Source organism: Gigantopelta aegis, chromosome 4 (assembly GCF_016097555.1).
Source record: "Gigantopelta aegis isolate Gae_Host chromosome 4, Gae_host_genome, whole genome shotgun sequence".
NCBI lineage: Eukaryota > Metazoa > Mollusca > Gastropoda > Neomphalida > Peltospiridae > Gigantopelta > Gigantopelta aegis.
In genome coordinates this window covers 55,775,693-55,796,192 of record NC_054702.1, presented here as the reverse complement: position 1 = coordinate 55,796,192, position 20,500 = coordinate 55,775,693, and the positions used below count along the sequence as shown (strand labels likewise).

The 20,500-nt window shown below is 36.6% G+C and overlaps 1 protein-coding gene across 4 annotated transcripts in view; it reads left to right on the top strand.

Moving 5' to 3' along the window:
* Positions 1-6,624: 6,624 nt before the first annotated feature.
* The window catches only part of LOC121370783 (neuron navigator 2-like), a 212,107-nt gene continuing 198,231 nt past the window's right edge, over positions 6,625-20,500 (top strand). For all 4 annotated transcript variants that reach the window (XM_041496248.1, XM_041496246.1, XM_041496245.1 and 1 more), the window contains exons 1-2: positions 6,625-6,749; positions 16,517-16,710. In XM_041496248.1, the coding sequence (XP_041352182.1) occupies positions 6,739-6,749; positions 16,517-16,710 (205 nt within the window). In that variant the 5' untranslated portion in view covers positions 6,625-6,738. The remainder of the gene's footprint in view (positions 6,750-16,516; positions 16,711-20,500) is intronic.

Below are 20,500 nucleotides of genomic sequence, written 5' to 3'. Positions count from 1 at the left end.
CTGCCTGGCACCGCCTGCCCATTGAAGCAACCAGAGTACGGATGACGTCCCGGAGGATGGTGGCCCACTCGGCCTGCAAGGCTGCTGCCAGCTCGGGCAGGGTCTGGGGCTGTGGTTGTCGCTGTCGGAGGCGTCGGTCCAACTCGTCCCATAGATGCTCAATTGGGTTCAAATCCGGTGATATCGATGGCCAAGGAAGGACATTAATGTTGTTGTTCTGTAGGAAAGCCGTTGTGAGACGTGCTGTGTGAGGCCTGGCGTTGTCATGTTGGAACACTGCGTTGGCGTTGGCCATAACTGGAACGATGTGTGGCCGGAAGATCTGGTCAATGTAGCCCTGTGCATTCAGGTTGCCCTGCACGTGGACCAGGTCAGTTCTGCCAGTGTGTGAGATGGCTGCCCACACCATGACACTACCCCCACCGAATCTGTCCACTTCCTGCACGCAGTTTGCCGCATAACGTTCACCACGACGCCTATACACGCGACATCTTCCATCATGACGTCGGAGCAGAAATCGGGACTCGTCACTGAACCACACCTGTCTCCATCGCAGTTGAGGCCATTGTCGATGAATCTGGCACCACTGCAGTCGGAGTCGACGGTGTTGTGGTGTTAAGATGACACCTCGAACTGGACGCCTGGCACGAATTCCTACCTCACGTAGGCGGTTCCGTACGGTCTGGTCGGATATCCTGCACAAACCTGGTATTGCTGCGGCTGTGGAGGTGGCAGTAGTCAATCATTCCCGAAGGTGGCGTACCCGGATGTAGCGGTCCTGCCCGGGGGTAGTGACCCGTGGTCGACCAGATCTAGGGAGGTCACGTGTTGATCCATGTTGCTGGTAATGGTCCCACAGTCTGGAGATGGTGCTTGGGGACACATGGAATGCCCTGGCAACGGCGCGTTCTGGATTCGCCTGCGTCTAGTCGGCCGATGGCATTGTTTCTCTGCGGTTCACTGAGACGTGGCATGTCCTGGATTGTCAACTGTCGGCCAGATACAGAGGCCAGGCAAGCGAACACCCTGCACTTTTATACTGTCAGTGTTCATGTTGCACGTGCAGACAACGCACGTGCAGTGGTGACATGGTTTGCACGTGGCTGCGTTTTTGCGAATATTCACATTTTGGAACTTTATTGTACAGTAGCTGCGTTTTATCGAATGTAACCGTGGGAATGTGTTTGGGACATGCAATGACCTTATATTCACAAAGCATGAACCGGTAGGAAACTTAAAATCGGAGTTATAACCCATTTGTACCCTTTTGCGTTTCTTTTTTTGAAGAGTATATATAATTGCTAGATAGTATATACTCAACAACATTTAAAGGCACAAACCCTAGTTTGAGGTGAACTCTGCTTAGGCACATCTACTGTTTGTAGTGATCTATAATTGCTAGATAGTATATACTCAACAACATTTAAAGATGCAGACCCTAGTTTGAGGTGAACTCTGCTTAGGCACATCTACTGTTTGTAGTGATCTATAATTGCTAGATAGTATGTACTCAACAACATTTAAAGGCACAAACCCTAGTTTGAGGTGAACTCTGCTTAGGCACATCTACTGTTTGTAGTGATCTATAATTGCTAGATAGTATATACTCAACAACATTTAAAGATGCAGACCCTAGTTTGAGGTGAACTCTACTTAGGCACATCTACTGTTTGTAGTGATCTATAATTGCTAGATAGTATATACTCAACAGCATTTAAAGGTGCAGACCCTAGTTTGAGGTGAACTCTGCTTAGGCACATCTACTGTTTGTAGTGATCTATAATTGCTAGATAGTATATACTCAACAACATTTAAAGATGCAGACCCTAGTTTGAGGTGAACTCTGCTTAGGCACATCTACTGTTTGTAGTGATCTATAATTGCTAGATAGTATATACTCAACAGCATTTAAAGGTGCAGACCCTAGTTTGAGGTGAACTCTGCTTAGGCACATCTACTGTTTGTAGTGATCTATAATTGCTAGATAGTATATACTCAACAACATTTAAAGATGCAGACCCTAGTTTGAGGTGAACTCTGCTTAGGCACATCTACTGTTTGTAGTGATCTATAATTGCTAGATAGTATATACTCAACAGCATTTAAAGGTGCAGACCCTAGTTTGAGGTGAACTCTGCTTAGGCACATCTACTGTTTGTAGTGATCTATAATTGCTAGATAGTATATACTCAACAACATTTAAAGATGCAGACCCTAGTTTGAGGTGAACTCTGCTTAGGCACATCTACTGTTTGTAGTGATCTATAATTGCTAGATAGTATATACTCAACAGCATTTAAAGGTGCAGACCCTAGTTTGAGGTGAACTCTGCTTAGGCACATCTACTGTTTGTAGTGATCTATAATTGCCAGATAGTATATACTCAACAACATTTAAAGGCACAAACCCTAGTTTTAGCCTGTAAAAATAAACATATTTCTCGAAAGCAAAAATGCTGAAAAGATCTACTGGTCCTTAATTAATTTATTGAGTATATATAAAAGTTGGTGCAATTTAAAATGGAAACATTTTCTTCTGATAATATTCTCAATTTTTTATTTTTATTTTATTAAACTTAAATTAGATAATTATATTAAAATCTGAAAATGTTTCTTCTGATAATATTCTCAATTTTTTAAATAATTTTATGGAGCTATACAGAATATATGAAATTCAAATTAGATACTTACAGTAAAATACTCTTATAATGAACCGCAAGGGACCATGATAGTTGGTTCGTTATAGCAGTAGTTCATTGTATACATTGGCATAAGTTGTTTATTAATGTATAGGAAGATAAAACAGGACTTTACAATCAGGTCGTTCTATGCAGTAGTTCGTTCTAAACATGTTCATTATAAGTGTACTTTACTGTATTTTAAAATTCATAAAATTGGAAATAGCAAAATTTTCTTCTCATAATAATCTCAAATTTTCAAATAATTTTATTGAGTTATTATATACAGAATATATGAAACTCAAATTAGATCATTATATTCCAATAAACATACTTTTGTTTACTTAACCTGAAAATATCAAACTTTATGCACTGCCCAGAATTTATGTTAATATTGGAGTCAAGAGAGAAAGAGTTAAGGTCACGAATGTGTTTCCATTTCTAATATCTGAATGTTAGCACAAGTTACAAATGATTAATGCTCCCCAGACTTTTCATTATTTGTGATGGAGTGAGGGTGTCAAAGTCCAAGGCTTTTATCACTGATGACCTTTGTTTTATATCCTACAAGAACGTACACATTCGGTCCATCTTGTTTTAGAATCTTGAGCAATGACTCTGTGAATACAGATATTTTATTTTTATGTTATCATAAACCTGTGTCTGGACCATTGATTGGGATATGAAAGATGCATCGATAAAGCACTATGAATTAAAGAGCAGGTGTTAAAAAGTACAATCCAGCAGCTTTTTAAACATGTATATCATACATGAAATATATAATGTTGCTTAAACTTAAAAAAATATTTTTTATATGGAACATATTTAATACACCAGGCTCCATATTCATAAACATACTTAAGTCAATGTATGATACTTATCTATATACTTTAAGTATGTATTTAGGTATCATACATTGACTTAAGTATGTTTATGAATACGGAGCCAGGGGTCTAATTACCGGTAATCCACTAAACCATCTACAGGGCACGGGACATAGCCTAGTGGTAAAACGCTTGCCTGATAAGCAGTGAGACTAGGATCGATCCCCATCTGTGGACCCTTTAGACTATTTGTAATCTAGCCTGTGTTCCACAAGTGGTGTAACAAAGGCTGTGGTATGTACTATCCTGTCAGTGAGATGCTACATATAAAGAGTTGATGTTAAAAGTACAACAGCTTTTTAAACATGTTTATCATACATGAAATATATAATACTGCTTGAACTTAAACATTTTTTATATATGAAACAGATTTAATACACCTTGGGCCTAATTAATTCACTAAACCCTCGTGGGGGGTGGGATGTAGCCCAGTGGTAAAACAGTCGCCTGATGCATAGTTGGTCAGGGATCAGTTCCTGTCTGTTGGCCCTCTGGGCTCTTTCTCCTTCCAGCCAGTGCTCCACAACTGGTGTAACAAAGGCTGTGGTATGTACTATCCTGTCTGTGGGATGCTACATATAAAAGATCCCTTGCTGCTAATTAGAAAGAGAAGCCCATTGCATGGTGGCAGCAGGTTTCTCTCTCATTATCTGCGTGGTCCTTTATCATATGTCTGATATCATGTAACCATAATTAGAATGTGTTGAGTTTGTTGTTATATAAAACGTTCCTTTCTCCCTTCTAAACCCTCACAACTTTACAGTTTCACAGTGCAGTGCAGTGCAAAAAAACACTTGCAAGGATGATGTGATGTTGCTTAATCTTGAGAGCTTTGTCAGTTAGGCCCCAGGCCTCAGAAAACAGCAAAAACTATCATTTCAGTTGTGTGTCTAATTTTGTGTAACTTAATTGTCATTCGTGCGTTAAATTTAAGACGGGGGCGTGATTTAGCTCAGTCAGTTGAGTGCTCGCTTGAGGTGCTTGCATCGCAGGATCAAACCACCCCGGGGGATCCATTCAACTGATTGTTTTTTTCTCTCATTCCAACCAATGCACCACAACCAGTGCACCACAACTGGTTAAAGGCTGTGGTATGTGCTGTCCTGTCTGAGAAAGTGCATATAAAAGATCCCTTGCCTCATTAGAAAAAATGTAGTGGGTTTCCTCTGATGACTACGTGTCAGAATTACCAGATGTTTGATATCCAACAGCCGATGATTAATTAATCAAGGTGCTCTAGTGGTGTCGTTAAACAAAACAAACTGTTTTACATTTAAGACATCATTTACATGGTAATGATGGGTTATGCAAAAAATAAATTGGGACAGCACATACCATGGTTTTTGATATAGCAGTTTTGGAGCACTGGTTGGGACAGAATTTTTTTTTAAACAAACAGAGAACAGTTCCACTGAAGGGATTTGATCCTTTGACCCTAAACACCTTAGGTGAGCACTCGATCCACTGTCTGAGCTAAATCCTGACCTCAGTTGTTTAGTGGTTAAGCCATTGGACAAACGGCTGGTATAGGTACTGGGTTCGCACCCTGGTACCAGCTCCCACCTGGAGAGAGTGTTTTAATGACTCAATGGGTAGGGTAGGTGTAAGGCCACTACACCGACTTCTCTCTCACTATAACCACTAACCCTCTGTCTTGGACAGATGGCCCAGATAGCTGAGGTGTGTGACCAGGACAGCATTCTTGAACCTTAATGGGATATAAGCACAATATTAAGTTGAGTGACTCATTAAGCTAGCATGGACAGATGGCCCAGATAGCTGAGATGTGTGCCCAGGACAGCATTCTTGAATCTTAATTGCATATAAGCACAATATTGAGTGACTCATTAAGCTAGCATTCCTTTTCTTTCTAATACACATAGCACACTGTCAGTAATGAAACATTAACAGCTACACAGATGGATTACATCTAAGTACAGTCAGACCTGTTGTAACAAGGCACTGTGTACAACAGCCACCTGTCTACAAAGACTACCTGACAGCCAGCTATCTCATTTTGTACACAAACACATGTATTTATATTTTATCTTTTACATTAAAAATTACCTCTGTATCAATTTTTAGTCCTTGATTTGTATGCTTGGGGTGTCCCTAAACTGGTTTCACTGTACCCTTGTTTTTATACCCTAAGGGATTTGCACTCAAACACACAGCAGAAAATAGTCTACTATTGTGTTATACACCTTAAGACGTATCTGTACAAACCCAAGTGTTTTTCCCTGATGAATATTTTCATTTCACACAGATCTTGATGGTCATGTAGGTGTGCATGCTTCAGATAACATCTCTTGTTTATTGACAATCCACTCAACCACCATGACGCAATGTCGTGATGGTGGAAACAATGTGTCACTTTATTTATTTATTCATACATCGATAAACAGGAAAATACCGTGTCATCAGGCTCAGTAAATTTTGCAAATTGCTTCCTGTGCATTTGTGCACTTATTTCATGTTATGAGTATGTGTGAGGAGAGACAGAAAAAAACCCTGGTCTATTAAAGTAATTCGACATTGTGATTTTGCCATTGATATTCCACTTTGTGCGGAAGTGCCTTGGAATAGAGTAATTAGTTTGATAATGGCAAAGTTGATGAAGTAAAAAACAAAGGTTCCTGACATGATGTTTTTACAAAATAAGTACAGTTAAACCTGTCTTTAAAGGCCACAGGAAAGATTGATATAATGTGGCTTTTATAAACAGGTGCCTGTTACATAGAGGAGCATGTATTTGTTATGGATGAAACACCTTCAGAATTTTTCAGAGTTCTACATTTTGGTACCAGCCAAAAAAAACATTCCAGTCATAGTTCTTCAAAGTAACACTTAAATAAACTTCTACTTTTCAAGAACTTCCAAAGTCTTCCAGATTTTTTTGGATAATTTTATCTCTGATTTATGTATATTTATGACTGACATTTTTATATAATATTTTTTGTTTTTCCAGATATAAAAGACGGCAATTTGAAGGCAATTCTCGGCCTGTTCTTCAGTCTGTCACGGTTTAAACAACAGCAGAAGTCGAACCAGCAGTCCCAGCGAGCCCCAGACCAGCCCAAGGACTCCCTACAGACCACCCAGGTGTCGAACCCCTCGACAGAGGACAGTCCAGTGTCCACAGGAGGACGAACTACCCCTCAGGTTAATGGAGGTGAAATGCTATCAAGGTGAGGACAGTAACCAAGAAGAATGTATTTGGGGTGGACAGTAAAAACTGAAGTTCGTAGCCATGATTGTATAATTGGTGTTCCTGTGTTTGTGCATCTGTTCTGCTTTTCATCCATGTACCAATCCAACCGTCCATCTATCTATCAGTCCATCTGTCCATCCATGCATTCATCCATCCATCCCACTTTCCATCCGTGCATCCATCCGTGCATCCATCCATCCATCCATGCATGCATGCATGTATCCATCCATCCATCCATCCATCCATCCATCCAGTCCAATCCTGATTCATTTATCTGTGCATCTATCTATTTATATGCCCCCATTCATAAATCCCATCCATCTACTCATCCCATCCATCTACTCATCCATCCATCCATCCATCCATCCATCCATCTACTCATCCATCCATCCATCCATCCATCCATCCATCCATCCATCCATCCATCCATCCTTTCGTTCCAGTCCCCATCCATCTGTTCATCTATTTATTTGTCTCCATCCATAATCCCATCCATCTATTCATCCATCCATCCATCCATCCATCCATCCATCCATCCATCCATCCATCCATTTACATTGTAGTATCCCATTCATATAATTTTGACACACTAGTCAAATTTCTCCAATGTGAACATTATCAATAAGTTTAATGTTATTGCCTAAAATCATTGTAAGATTATGTTGGGTTTGTTGCATGTAAGAATGTAGTTTAAGCATTTTTGGTTGCCTTTACATTTGTTTGGGAAGTCAAAAAAAAAAATCTTATTAAATAACTGATTTGCTTGATATTGATTTGCTTAGCAACTGACACATCATGTAGATATTTGTCACTCGAGAACTGTTGCTAGAGTAGATTCTGTTCACATGCTCTGCACATTGTATTAGTTCCACAGACGTTCTGAAAATGTGTTATTGCTGGACTCCATTCCATATTTAGACAAAAAAAGCAATTTGGCCACAGAAACTCAAACAGTGAAGTGAGAGTCCCTTCTCATACAAACAAGCAAACAAGTAGGACATGAGTCTTTTTGTTGGCATTTTAAGGCTCTGGGTTTCTTTTTTTATGAGTTTTTGCTTGCCAAGATGAAAGAAATCAATATAACCGCTTCACATTGTGGAAACGACTTCAGGCTCCCAGGGCATTTCTTCCATCCAGTTAATACTCGGCAACAAGGGACAAAAAATATATTACACTTCATATGGCTCAGTAATTAAACTAATCAGTGAATTTTATTTAAATTTGTTGCCATGGATATAGGCAGACAGCCTTGTCCAGGAAGTAGGGTTTTCGTGGGTGAAGGTCGTCGCGTGGCTGTGAATAGCAACATTGCAGGATGATTCAGCCATCGTCGTGATGACGATGGTGTTTGGTGAGGGTATTTAGCAAGATGCTTTTCAGTGTTAACTTGATTACCGCATTATTGTGGACTCCGTTAAATGCAGCAGGCCTTGCGGAGAGAATATCTATTGACCACATGGTGGGTAGCATAGTGCGTTCGGCACAGCCCAGAATTTCTAACGATGAAAGATTCCCACAGTGAATGCGTGGAATAGATTATAATCGCTTGGTTTTTTGATGTGAGAGTGTGTTTTGTGTGTGTGTTTTGTGTGTGTGTGTGTGTGTGAGTGTGTGAGTGAGTGAGTGAGTGAGTGAGTGAGTGAGTGAGTGAATGTGTTTATTTTAATTTGACATATTTTTCACTTTAGATTATTTATTAATTTTTATATTAATTTGCTTTTCTTTTTTTTTTTTTGTCTGAGGTATTAGTTTGATGGTTTTTGCAGAATTTCATTAATTTTTTAAATATTAATTTGGGAATACCAGTTTTTTTGGCATTGCCAAATCAGTAATGCAGTGATGCTGTAATAAGTTTAAAACATTTTATATTTTCTTAAGTTAAAATGTGTTTGTTCATGAAAACAATAAAATATATTTTTTTTTAAATTATTTTTATTATATTATAAAAAAAAAAAAAATAATAATATTAGGGCTGTGCAAGCTAAAATATTTTTAATGTAGAGAGACAATTCCAGATATGGTTAGAAAACCTCTAATGAAAAAGGGAAAATGTAAATACTTTTACACATTGTATCTATATTGGGAAATGATAAGTTAGATACTTTACTGTTTTATAGTATCTTCATAGATCTAGTACAAAGTATTTACACAATAATGTTAATTAAAAGAGTTTTATATGTTTTGCACTAGTTATGAAATTTTGGGACCAAATTTATGAGCACATTATATTGCTTTATTTTATTTATCAAAATGTGTGTTATGTTAAAATTACTATAATACCAGAAACTTATAATATTTTGTTAAAGATGTTTCACAATTCAAAAAAAAAAAAAAAAAATGTTTTTATCATTGTTGGACCAAATTATTTTATAGTATATTATGGTATTTTTTCATTTAAAAGTGCATATTCATATTAATATTTACTAACTTTAATAAAAATTTTCCAGTAATTATATTGAGAGAGAGAGACAGAGACAGAGAGAGAGAGTTAGAGAGAGAGAGAGAGAGAGTTAGAGAGAGAGAGAGAGAGAGAGAGAGAGAGAGAGAGAGAGTGAGAGAGTGAGTGAGTGAGTGAGTGAGTGAGTGAGTGAGTGAGTGAGTGAGTGAGTGAGTGTAATATAGTATAATTTGTTATATGCATACAAAATAATAGGATTTGTTTATACATATAACATGACATAACATTTCTATTTAATTTGATATGTCAATGATTTGATGCTATTTGACAAACCGAATTCGCATGTCAAACATTAATTGCACTGAAGCAACCAGGGTCAGCCTTTGATTAAAATGAATTGTTATTTTGTCTTATGTGACTCATCCCTACAAGCTCTTATAAAACCACTGCATGAGAAAAGATTTTTCCTCAAATAAATTGGATTTGAATTTGTGAATATTTTTGGAGTGAAGAGATAACGTTGAATAATTGTATCAAACTGAAGACCCGACCGCTGGGTATTGGCATCTGCAATCCATTGTCACATTACACAAAGCTCATTTTGTGTTTCATTAAATAATAAAACAAATGCTTCTACAGGTTCTGGAGGAATGTGTGATTCTTTTGTAAAATAGTTTGTTTTGTTTTTTGGGGTTTTTTTTTTTATCAAAATGTCTTAAATGGAAGGAAAATGTAATGTAGAATTTACTGGGTAGAAAAAGAAAGGAAGAGAATGTTTGCTATACACACGTTTCAGCACATTGGAGAAATGTGTGATTCTTCTGTTAAAAAAAAAAAAAAATTAAACACTTTTTATCAAACAAAATGTGTTGAATGGAAGAAAAATGTTACATATAAAATTATAACTGAGTAATGAATTGAAAGGAAGAGAATTTTTGTTTTCCACGCCTCAGTACATTGGAGGAATGTGTGATTCATTTGTAATTTTTTTTTAGTTTTTATCAAAAATGTGTTGAATGGAGGTAAAACTGTTAGAAATGAAATTGTAACATGAAAGTTGTAGTTAAGGACAATTTGTAGCTGAAAAGAAAGCAAGGGAATGTATGATAATAACATCTCAGTACATTGAAGGAATGTGTAACTCTTCTGTAAAAAAAAAAAGTTTCTAAATATGTCGAATGGAAGTGAAACTGTTATGTAGAAAATTGAAACCAAACAATGAATAGAATGGAAGGGAATTTGAGTCACAACACAGCACATTGGAGGTATGTGTGACTTTTCTGTAAATGCTTTTTGGAGTTTTTGAAAAATAAAAATGTGGTAAATAGAAGTAAAATGTTAAATAGAAGATAGTAATCAAACAATGAAAAAACCCGGAAAGGAATAAATGTTACAACACCTCAGTGCATTAGATGAATGTGTGACTATTTAAAAAAAAAATCTTTTAATTAAAATGTGGTGAATGGAAAGAATATATTACATATAAAATTTGTAACCAGTCAATGAAAAGAAAGGAAGGCAATGTTTGTTAACAACACCTTGGGATATTTGAAAATATGAATTCAGTTAATTTGATACTTGAGTAAAAAAAAAAGGATATAGAGGGAGACTGGGGACCTCCTGATGCCAAGAAAGACAGCATAGGATCTTTATGTTCACCTTCCCATAGACAGAACAGTACATACTATATCCATCTTTTAATCAAAACAAACAACAGAAATCTTATACTTAAAGGGACATTCCTGAGTTTGCTGCATTGTAAGATGTTTCCGACTAATAAAATATTTCTTCAATTAAACTTACATATTAAATATATTTTCTTGTTTAGAATATCAATGTCTGTATATTCAATGTGTTTCTGGCCGTCTTAATATTTGTAAGAAGCCCAAACTGGATTTTGTTTTCAAATAATTTTGTACGTACGAAAAAACAATATTTTAGGAAATAAGATGAAATTTAACCTAGTACAAATATTAGAACGATCATAAACATGTTTAATGTACAGCCACTAATATTTTATGCAGAAAAATATATTTGATATGTGATTACTACAATCACCTTAAAAAGTCTCTGTTAGTTGATAACATCTTTAAAAGTGCAACAAACTCAGCAATGTCCCTTTAAAAACAGTGGCATGTTTTACAAGCAACTCCATGTAATAATACAGCCATTATTTATCTTTTTAATACGTAACACTGGCTATTATTTCCAAATAATTTACCAAAATTGAAAGTAAATTAGACTGTGTTGTTGAATGTCAATGTCAATAATTGTGTAAATTTTGTCTGTGCAAAACCCCCACATTTTTCAATACTGACAGTTTAAAAAAAACTAAAAAAACTTACTTATCATTCAAAGCTGGAGATTATGTCTCAAATTGCTTTATTGATTCCTTAGTAGACCAGAATAGTTTCCATCTGAGACTTAATTGTCTGTGTGCATATCACGATGGATCAAAAAATGTGTTGAGTCTATTTGGACATCTGAGTGATAGGTAGCAGTAAACAAGATTGAGACAAGCTTCTCTAATCATCTCTCTCCGATGTGGTTGGGCTCGCCCCATAGAGCCAGGACTACAGAGATCACCGGAATGATGGGAATCTTGTAGACAATTTGTGGGGATGATTCACCACTCCGTGTTATTGATGCAGCATAAAACCTTTGCTGTCTACATCATATATTTTGCATGAAAATGCAGATTGGTTTTTTGTTTTGTGTGTGTGTGTGTGCCATCGATTCTAGGACCATTTTGTTCAGGTATTCTGAATGATTTAGAGAGAATGGTTTCACGGATTCACTTTTTTTTAAAAGACAGAACTTGTGATAATGCTGAGAAATAGAACTTTGTGTATGTACAATAGACTATGGTACTGAGAAAAGAATGTTGTTTTTGTGTTCTTTTCTTCTTTTTTGTTTTAACTCTTGAGGATTTACAACGTCTTTGGTGCACAGTTCTATTGAATTAATGGACTATGGTAATGAGTAAACAATGTCGGGGTTTTTTTCTTGGTTTTTTTGTTTGTTTTACTCTGAGGATTACAACGTCTGGTGCACAATTATATTGGATGAATAGCTGATGTTTCTGTGTTCAAGTGCAAGGATGTTAACAGAAATAATTCATATGGATTACTAACGATACTGAGGTAAACTGTGTAACCATCGGTTCCATCATGGCTGGTAGGTACTGGGTTCATGTCCTGCTTGAGGCAGTGTAAAATTTATTTTTCTTTAACTGGATCCAACCTGTTGTAAATGCACTGTTAGGTTCACTGAAGAAGTATATGGCCACATGCCGTCACAAACATTTTTCACCCATTTTTATGAAAGATAATTACTTGGCAGGCAATGCAAGTTCTATTATACCACACAGAATTTCTAGTCTGACAGACCCATACTGAAAAGCAAATACTGTAGCGAAAGGGTGGGACGTAGCCCAGTGGTAAAGAAGTCGCTTGATGTGCGGTTGGTTTGGGATCGATCTCCATCCATGCCCATATTTCTTGTTCCAGCCAGTTCACCATGCCATGGTATGTGCTATCCTGTCTATGGGATGGTGCATATAAAAGATCCCTTGCTGTTAATGGAAAAAAATGTAACGGGTTTCCTCTCTAAGACTATATGTCAATATTACCAAATGTTTGACATCCAATAGCCGATGATTAAAAAATCAGTGTGCTCTAGTGGTGTCAATAAACAAATAAAACTTTTTTTTCTTTTTCATTTATTATCGATATCTTTTTTTTTTTAATAGAATTTTTTTATATTTGTTCCCATAATATGATGTACAAATTTGTCATAAACCTAGACTAAGTCAAAGGGCAAAATATAAGTAGTTTGTACATTCTGATAGTGACAATGCTAACGTTTAGCTGCAATGTTAAGTTTTTGGGTTTAAGTCCATTTCTGCAAGTCCTGATCAATGAAACATAGTTTATTTTTGCATGTATGAATGTTATTTCAATGCATGTTAGAGGTGTTGGATAATATTAGGTAATTGGTAATCAGAGTGCTTTTTAAAACAGGTTTGATAGTTTGGGCAGCTACTGTTAGGTTAATAAGCAAATTAAAAAAAAAAATTAACTTCTGCTACATATCTGTTAAACACGGATTATTTATCTTCTTCTGTCAAATTTGGTTTCAGGTAATAAAACTAGAGATGAATAGAAATGTTTGTAACTTAATGTTGCATTTGTTATTACTTGAACATTCTCTTTACCAATAACAAATAAGAAAACAAATTACTTAATTAGTTTAAAAACTAGTCATTGAGAAGATTGAGATCTAACAAATCTCAATTGTTTTTTTCCAAATCAAGTTTAAATATAATGAATCTGGAGATGTAACTAATTCTTCTATTTTTTTTTACGTGTGAAGAAAATCCCTAGCATCTGTTACTTGTGTTACTTAAGAAGACTTCAAAGAACAAGTGATAATCTTTCAATTTTTGACTGTTTGTTAGCCATGTGTGTGCATAATCAATGGCTACTGTGCTTTGCACTTAAAAACAGACCCAGTGCTGGTGGTCAGTATAACATTTTAAATTTACTTTGTTGTGAAACTGAAAATCGAGTCAGTCATAGATTTTTAAAACACTTTGGTTTTCCCTTCACTTGCAATGTTTTATTTACATGTCAAATACAGTATGAAATGATTTCTGAAGAGGTTTATTAAAAACAAGTGTGTATGTGTTTGTGTGAGTGTATTTTTACCTGAAAGATTAACCTTAGAGTCAAGATGAATTACATGCAAACCATTGCAGAATTATGGCAGAGGTCATGTTTGGTCTAAATATGTTTATAGCTGAGATGACCACTGGCCTAAGATGATCAGGATATAGGTGACCACTGGTCTAAAGATGATCAGGGCACAGATGACCACTGGCCTAAGATGATGAGGTCACAGATGGCCACTGGCCTAAGATGATATGGGCACAGATGACCACTGGCCTAAGATGATCATGGCACAGATGACCAATGACCAAAGATGATCAGGGCACAGATGACCACTGGCCTAAGATGATCATGGCACAGATGACCAATGACCAAAGATGATCAGGGCACAGATGACCACTGGCCTAAGATGATCAGGCCACAGATGACCACTGTCCTAAGATGATCAGGACACAGATGACCACTGGTCTAAATATGATCAGGTCACAGATGACCACTGGTCTAAAGATGATCAAGGCTTAGATGACCAGTGGTCTAAAGATGATCATTGCTCAGATGACCAATGGTCTAAAGATTATTAGGGTACAGATGACCACTGGCCTAAGATGATCAGGGCACAGATGACCAATGATCTAAAGATGATTAGGGCACATATGACCACTGGGATAAAATGATCAGGACACAGATGGCCACTGGCCTAAGATGATTAGGGCCCAGATGACCACTGGTCTAAGATGATTAGGGCCCAGATGGCCAATGGTCTAAAGATGATCATAGCTCAGATGACCAATGGTCTAAAGATGATCATGGCAGAGCTAGATGATGATTGATCTTATTTTGATCATGACAGTTACTTTACTATCCCATTACAGAGTTGACCATTGCATGGTCTAAAGGTGATCATTGCCAAGATGACCACTAGTCTAATACATCACTATGGCCTCATGAATACGAGATTATGGAGTTGACCATTACAGCGCTGACCGAATTCGTTTTAGAACTTCTGAAATCCGTGTATAATGACCTAAATAATCATAACCATCTTGGCCATTAGGTATCTAACATTCAGGCAATCATAAAATGGTTCTTGTCATCACCTTAACCACATGAATACCTCCACAACCCCCATAGGTTTTTTGTGTTAAAAGCAACAACTGTCAAAACAAATTCTGTTTTCGGTACGTACCTTGTCTTTTATGAGAAGCAGATGATAATGAGATGGGGCACAGTAGGCAATTTTCATTAGCACTGGCTAATGGAGGGAGAGAAATAATAACCTATTTTAACATGATGTACCAGGGTTTTCTCCGCCACGGAGACTGTATAGGTTATTAAGGCACCTTTCATCACAGAGACATCCCTCTGTGAAGATTTTTGTCCATTCTGTTTTGGCCGGCATCCTCCAGTTACGCTGGCGTGGCTGTGAAAAATACATGTGCATGCACAAGTAGTTGTAGGATTGCAGTGATGCGGATACAAAGAATTAAGTGCTGATCCTAATGTGGAATGTCTGTTGTGTGTTTAGAATGGCAAAGTGGTCAATGTAATTCCAGGCATGACGGAAGCATATAGGCCAGGCCTTTCAGCATTTCTGCGAGGACATTTAGGATCAGTGTGATGGATTATCGTCTGATTTATGGATTGTTATCTCAAAGATTGCTTTAGAAGTTGTTAGGGTTTGTTTTGTTTTTTGGGTGGGTTTTTTTTGCATTGGAGATGGCATTTTCCTGATTTGTCTATTGGGTAAGCCCTTTTGTTGTTATGTAATGTATAGTATATTCAACAAGGAAATTGTTTCTTAATTATTATTATTTTTATTACAAGGTCTGAAATTAATTGTCTTATTTCATTTTGATTTAGATTTTTGTGCTTATTTCCACCAGGCCTAGCTCTTGGCAAAATAATTTCCAGTGTTAATTGATATTTGTTTACAAAATAACTGGATTTCTTGGCGAAATTGTTTACTGCTCCAGAGGTAGCACTGTCCACTTTAGGGTTCAAGTATGCTGTGCTGGACACACACACCTCAGCTACTTGGGTTGTCTGTCCAGGACTACTTGGGTTGTCTGTCCAGGACTACTTGGGTTGTCTGTCCAGGACTACTTGGGTTGTCTGTCCAGGACTACTTGGGTTGTCTGTCCAGGACTACTTGGGTAGTCTGTCCAGGACAGTGGTTTAGTGGTTAGTTGTTAGTGTTTAGCGAGAGAAAAGATGATATATATATATATATATATATATATATATATATATATATATATATATATATATATATATATATATATATATATATATATATATATACATATATATATATATATATATATATATATATATATATATATATATATATATATAGTTGTCTTACAGTAAGCTCTGGGTGGGAGCTGGTACCAGGGTGTGAACACAGAACCTACCAGGCTTAAAAGTCTGACGAGTTATCCACTGCACTGCTGAGGCTGGTACAAAATATAACATTGTCTTGTGGTATACAATATTGTATAAAAGATTGTCTTTTAATTTTATTAAGCATTGTGGTTAACATCATATACATTTATAACCAATTAAATTAATTTACTTTTTGATGTTCCTTAATTAACTCCAAGGATAGTACCAGTCTACATGCCAGTTTTTCTTGGCTCTCTTCTGCATTGTATCTTGTTCTAATTGTGTTTTCAGACTTCCATCACCATTCAAGCAGACCGGGAAGCACTCCACTATAAGCAACAGCACTACCTCGAAGGACGCTGCTAATGCTAACACGACATCGCGTGCCAGGACCATCCACGGGGCCAACTCCACATCCAACGACAAGGTGCGGTCCCACCTCAACCAGCAGAACAACAACAACAACAACATCCAGTCATCTCAAGGTACATTTAGTGTTGTTTTCTATAGTGAAACTCCTCTAAACCAGACACCCTCGGAACCAAGGAAAAAGTCTGGTTTTAAGAGGTATCCGGTTTAGAGAGGTTCTCTTCTGTACAGATATTTAAAAAGGGACAGTGAAAAACGTCCAGTTTTGAGGGAATTCCGGTTTACAGAGGTCCGGTTTTGAGACGTTTGACTGGTTTGACTGTATTAGATATATCTTGTGCTATGCGTGAGAAAGATTATATGGGATGTTGCATGTGGCCGTACACTGGGCTTCCCCCCCCCCCCCCCCGACAAAACAATATTATTGCAGTGTAAATAGCCAGAATACTTCGGGGACCTAATATTTATCCGATTTAGACAGGATCCGGTTTAGAAGGTCACATTATGGAATTTAGAAGATTAAGGACCATGAAACTTGGCCGGTTTTGACAGGATTCTTGTTTTTTCAGGGTCTGGTTTAGACAAGTTTCACTGTATATCTAAAATGTTTTACATTTTGTCATGTATATAGTCACTTCTGTGTTAAGAAACAAAGATGGCAGCCTCCATTGTGGTTGTATTTATGGAATTAATCTTTGTGTGTAATGTTTATACCATGATGTGTGTATGATAGTCGACTGGACCTGAGCTTCTGTCCCGGACCACTCCTGCTGGCTATCCAGAGGATGGGCCCGTGACAGACATGCTTGAAACCTTAGTGGTATATGAGCATGTAAATAAATATTGGAATGGAATGGACCTGAGCACCAAGATATCCTTGTTGAATGCAGAATCGGATAAGTACAAAGAAGTTGGTCAGCAGTATAGATAAAAAGAGAAGAAATTATCAAAATGATTGGGAACTGTTGAAAAGGCCTTCTCTGTTGTATTATAAATGCAGGTCAGTCTATCTGCAGGACATAATATATAGCACAAATGTTCATTCTGTTTGCTTGTCGATTATGTAACTTTATAAATTTATATGCTAACTGCTAACATGGTGAACCATTTACACATTCTGAAATTAAAATTAAAATTGAAATTAAAAGTTGCAAACTTGATTACTTAATTAGTTTCAGTGCTAGTTTGAGATGATTGCTCAGGTTAAGGAAACAAATTCATGTGACTGAACAATTAGTTGGTGAAACTCATGGGAATTGATTATGTGTTAACTAGGATTTTGAAACATTGTCCCAGTGGTGTTGTTATAATTCATATACTTACTGGCAGTGCATGGTCTGAAGTTGGGATTAATTCGTGTCACTGTTTTGTTGTTCATGTGTTTCGTTGCAGAGATAGATAAAGAATGGGTGTGCTTGGGTCGGGGGTGGGGTGCATCCGTTCCCCCACATTTTAAAGTGCCCTGAAAATCTAATGCTTAATGAATATACTTCAATTCTTTGTATTTAGTGGAGATACAGTTTTGTTATTTTGATTTGTTAAAATAGTCTCTAGATTCTGTCTTGTACAAAGTTTTGGTTTTGATTTTTTTTTTTTTCCTTTTCTTTTTCCATTCAAGTAATTGAACATTCCTGGTTAAATGGCTTATGACTGTATTACGTACATTAACTAAAAACTGGTATTTTTTATTTGGGGACTTAATGTCTTACCCACCAATCCTTGTAATAAAACTTGAATCAAATATGACTTGTCAATCAGCTGAGATTAGAAAACAGCTATTTAATGTATGAACCCCCCCCCCTAAAAAAACCCACAACAAAAAACATTCAACTATTTTTGTAATGTTATTTAATAAATACACACTTTTACATGCATCTTGAAACAGTTATCCTCTTCTTCTTTTTTTCTCTTTGTTAACCAATCAGACACAGGTTAAGTGATATGTCATTCCTAGACAGTAAAGCACTTCAACTCCCGCCTAGATCAAAGAACTGCACTATCACTGCCGTGGACACATACACACGTGTTAGTGCAGTTAAAGTTTAGCTTTATGATTATTTGCTGAAACTTTTAAGTGTGAACAGCCATGATATTTGGTAGTGATCTAGTGGAAAGGTCACATTTAATTGTCACTTGGAGGCACTTAACATATGACATAACTACCGGGCTACTAAGTACAGTTCTTGACTGAGGCATTGAAATCTTCTGTTGTCAAATAAAATAAACTTGAAAACAAGCTGGAGATCAGATATATGGAGGGGATAAAGTGCCAGAATCGCTTTATCTGATATTATGCTCATGATAAGGTATAAATTATAAGATACATTTTGTGAGATATAGTTCATTGGTAGAGCTCCGATTTTTACCTTATCCATACTATACTATAGTGCCCCATGACTGGTATAGCAAAGGTAGTGGCATGTACTGTCTTGCCTATGGGAGAGTGCCAATAAATTAAAGATTCCTTTCTGCTTTTTGAATGGAGTAACAGGCTCTCTCTCTCTCTCTCGCTCTCGCTCTCGCTCTCCATCTCCCTCTCCATCTCCCTCTCCATCTCTCTCTTTCCTTCCCTCCCTCTTCCTCTGTCTGTCCATCCGTACGTCTGTCTGTCTGTCTGTCTGCAGACCAAGTGTAAAAAAGAAAGAAAAGAGCTATTAATTTTAATTTAGATACTAAATAGCCATAATTTAAAATTGGCTGAGGTATGATTAAATAAAGCTAAATTTAGTTTTCTTTAACAATCTCACTAGATCACATTAATTAATCATTGCTAATTTTAACTTCGTCTTCAGAGGAAATTTGCTATATTTTTATTAGCAACATGTACTTCACAGACAAGACAGTAAATACCATGACCTTTGATACACCAGCCATGGACCTCTCAGACCTCTCTATACAGTGATTTTCTATTTCAGTTTATTTAATAATCTAATTGTTGAACAAGCTTAAAACTAATTTGGTTTAGAAATATTGAATATGTTTGCGGGGGGGGGGGGGGGGGGGGGGGGGGGGGGGAATTAGCTAAAGACAATAATTCTCAACCCTCAAAATTCTAGTACAACAATTCTTTTTGAAACTTGTCAAAGCTCATTAGAGAAAACTTCTCTTTTTTCTCTCTGTGTGGAATTCCCCTGTCTGCAATACAAACACTTGTGATAAGTCTTATCTTTATGCTTGAAGCTCTGGGATCCCAGTGTTGTAGAGAAATAGTTGGTTGTGTTGATGATGCCAGGTAAATGAGAGATTGGCATTCTTCTTCTTGTTTGTGAGTATTTTGGTAGAACTAACGAGGAGCAACCAATCAATCAAGCCCACAATTATTTATTCTCAAACCAGTACAACTGAGTTGTTAGTAGCCTACAGTAATGTTATCTAAAAGAGGCATAAAAATACCAATCCATGTTTTTATACATGTAGCCTGAAGTAAGGGAATGGCTTTGATTTTCAGAGTACATTTTATAGTGAAATATCTTAAAATATCAGTGAAATAAAAGTGTTATCAGTCACTCAGTGACGATAATACATTTTAGAGTGAAAATTTCATTATTTCACTCTAAAATGTGTTATCGTCACTGTAGAAAGTGTTATCTTCACTGTAAGAAAGCCAGAACTATTTTGCTGGTGGCATTTTAAAAATTGAAGTAAATTGCCAAAAGTCATATAATAAATAGAAAATTTCATGTTTTTGTCAGATATGATTTATATCTCATCTCGTGAAGTTTGCAATCATATCACACTTATCGCATAAGCACGACTCATGAGATATGATTGCAAACTTCACGAGATGAGATATAAATCATATTTGACAAAAAACATGAAATATCCTCTGTATATTAGGAGCTACAACACAGTTATAATGTTGGTTTTTATCCCATTCAATACAACTGATATTTATCAGAGGTAGCA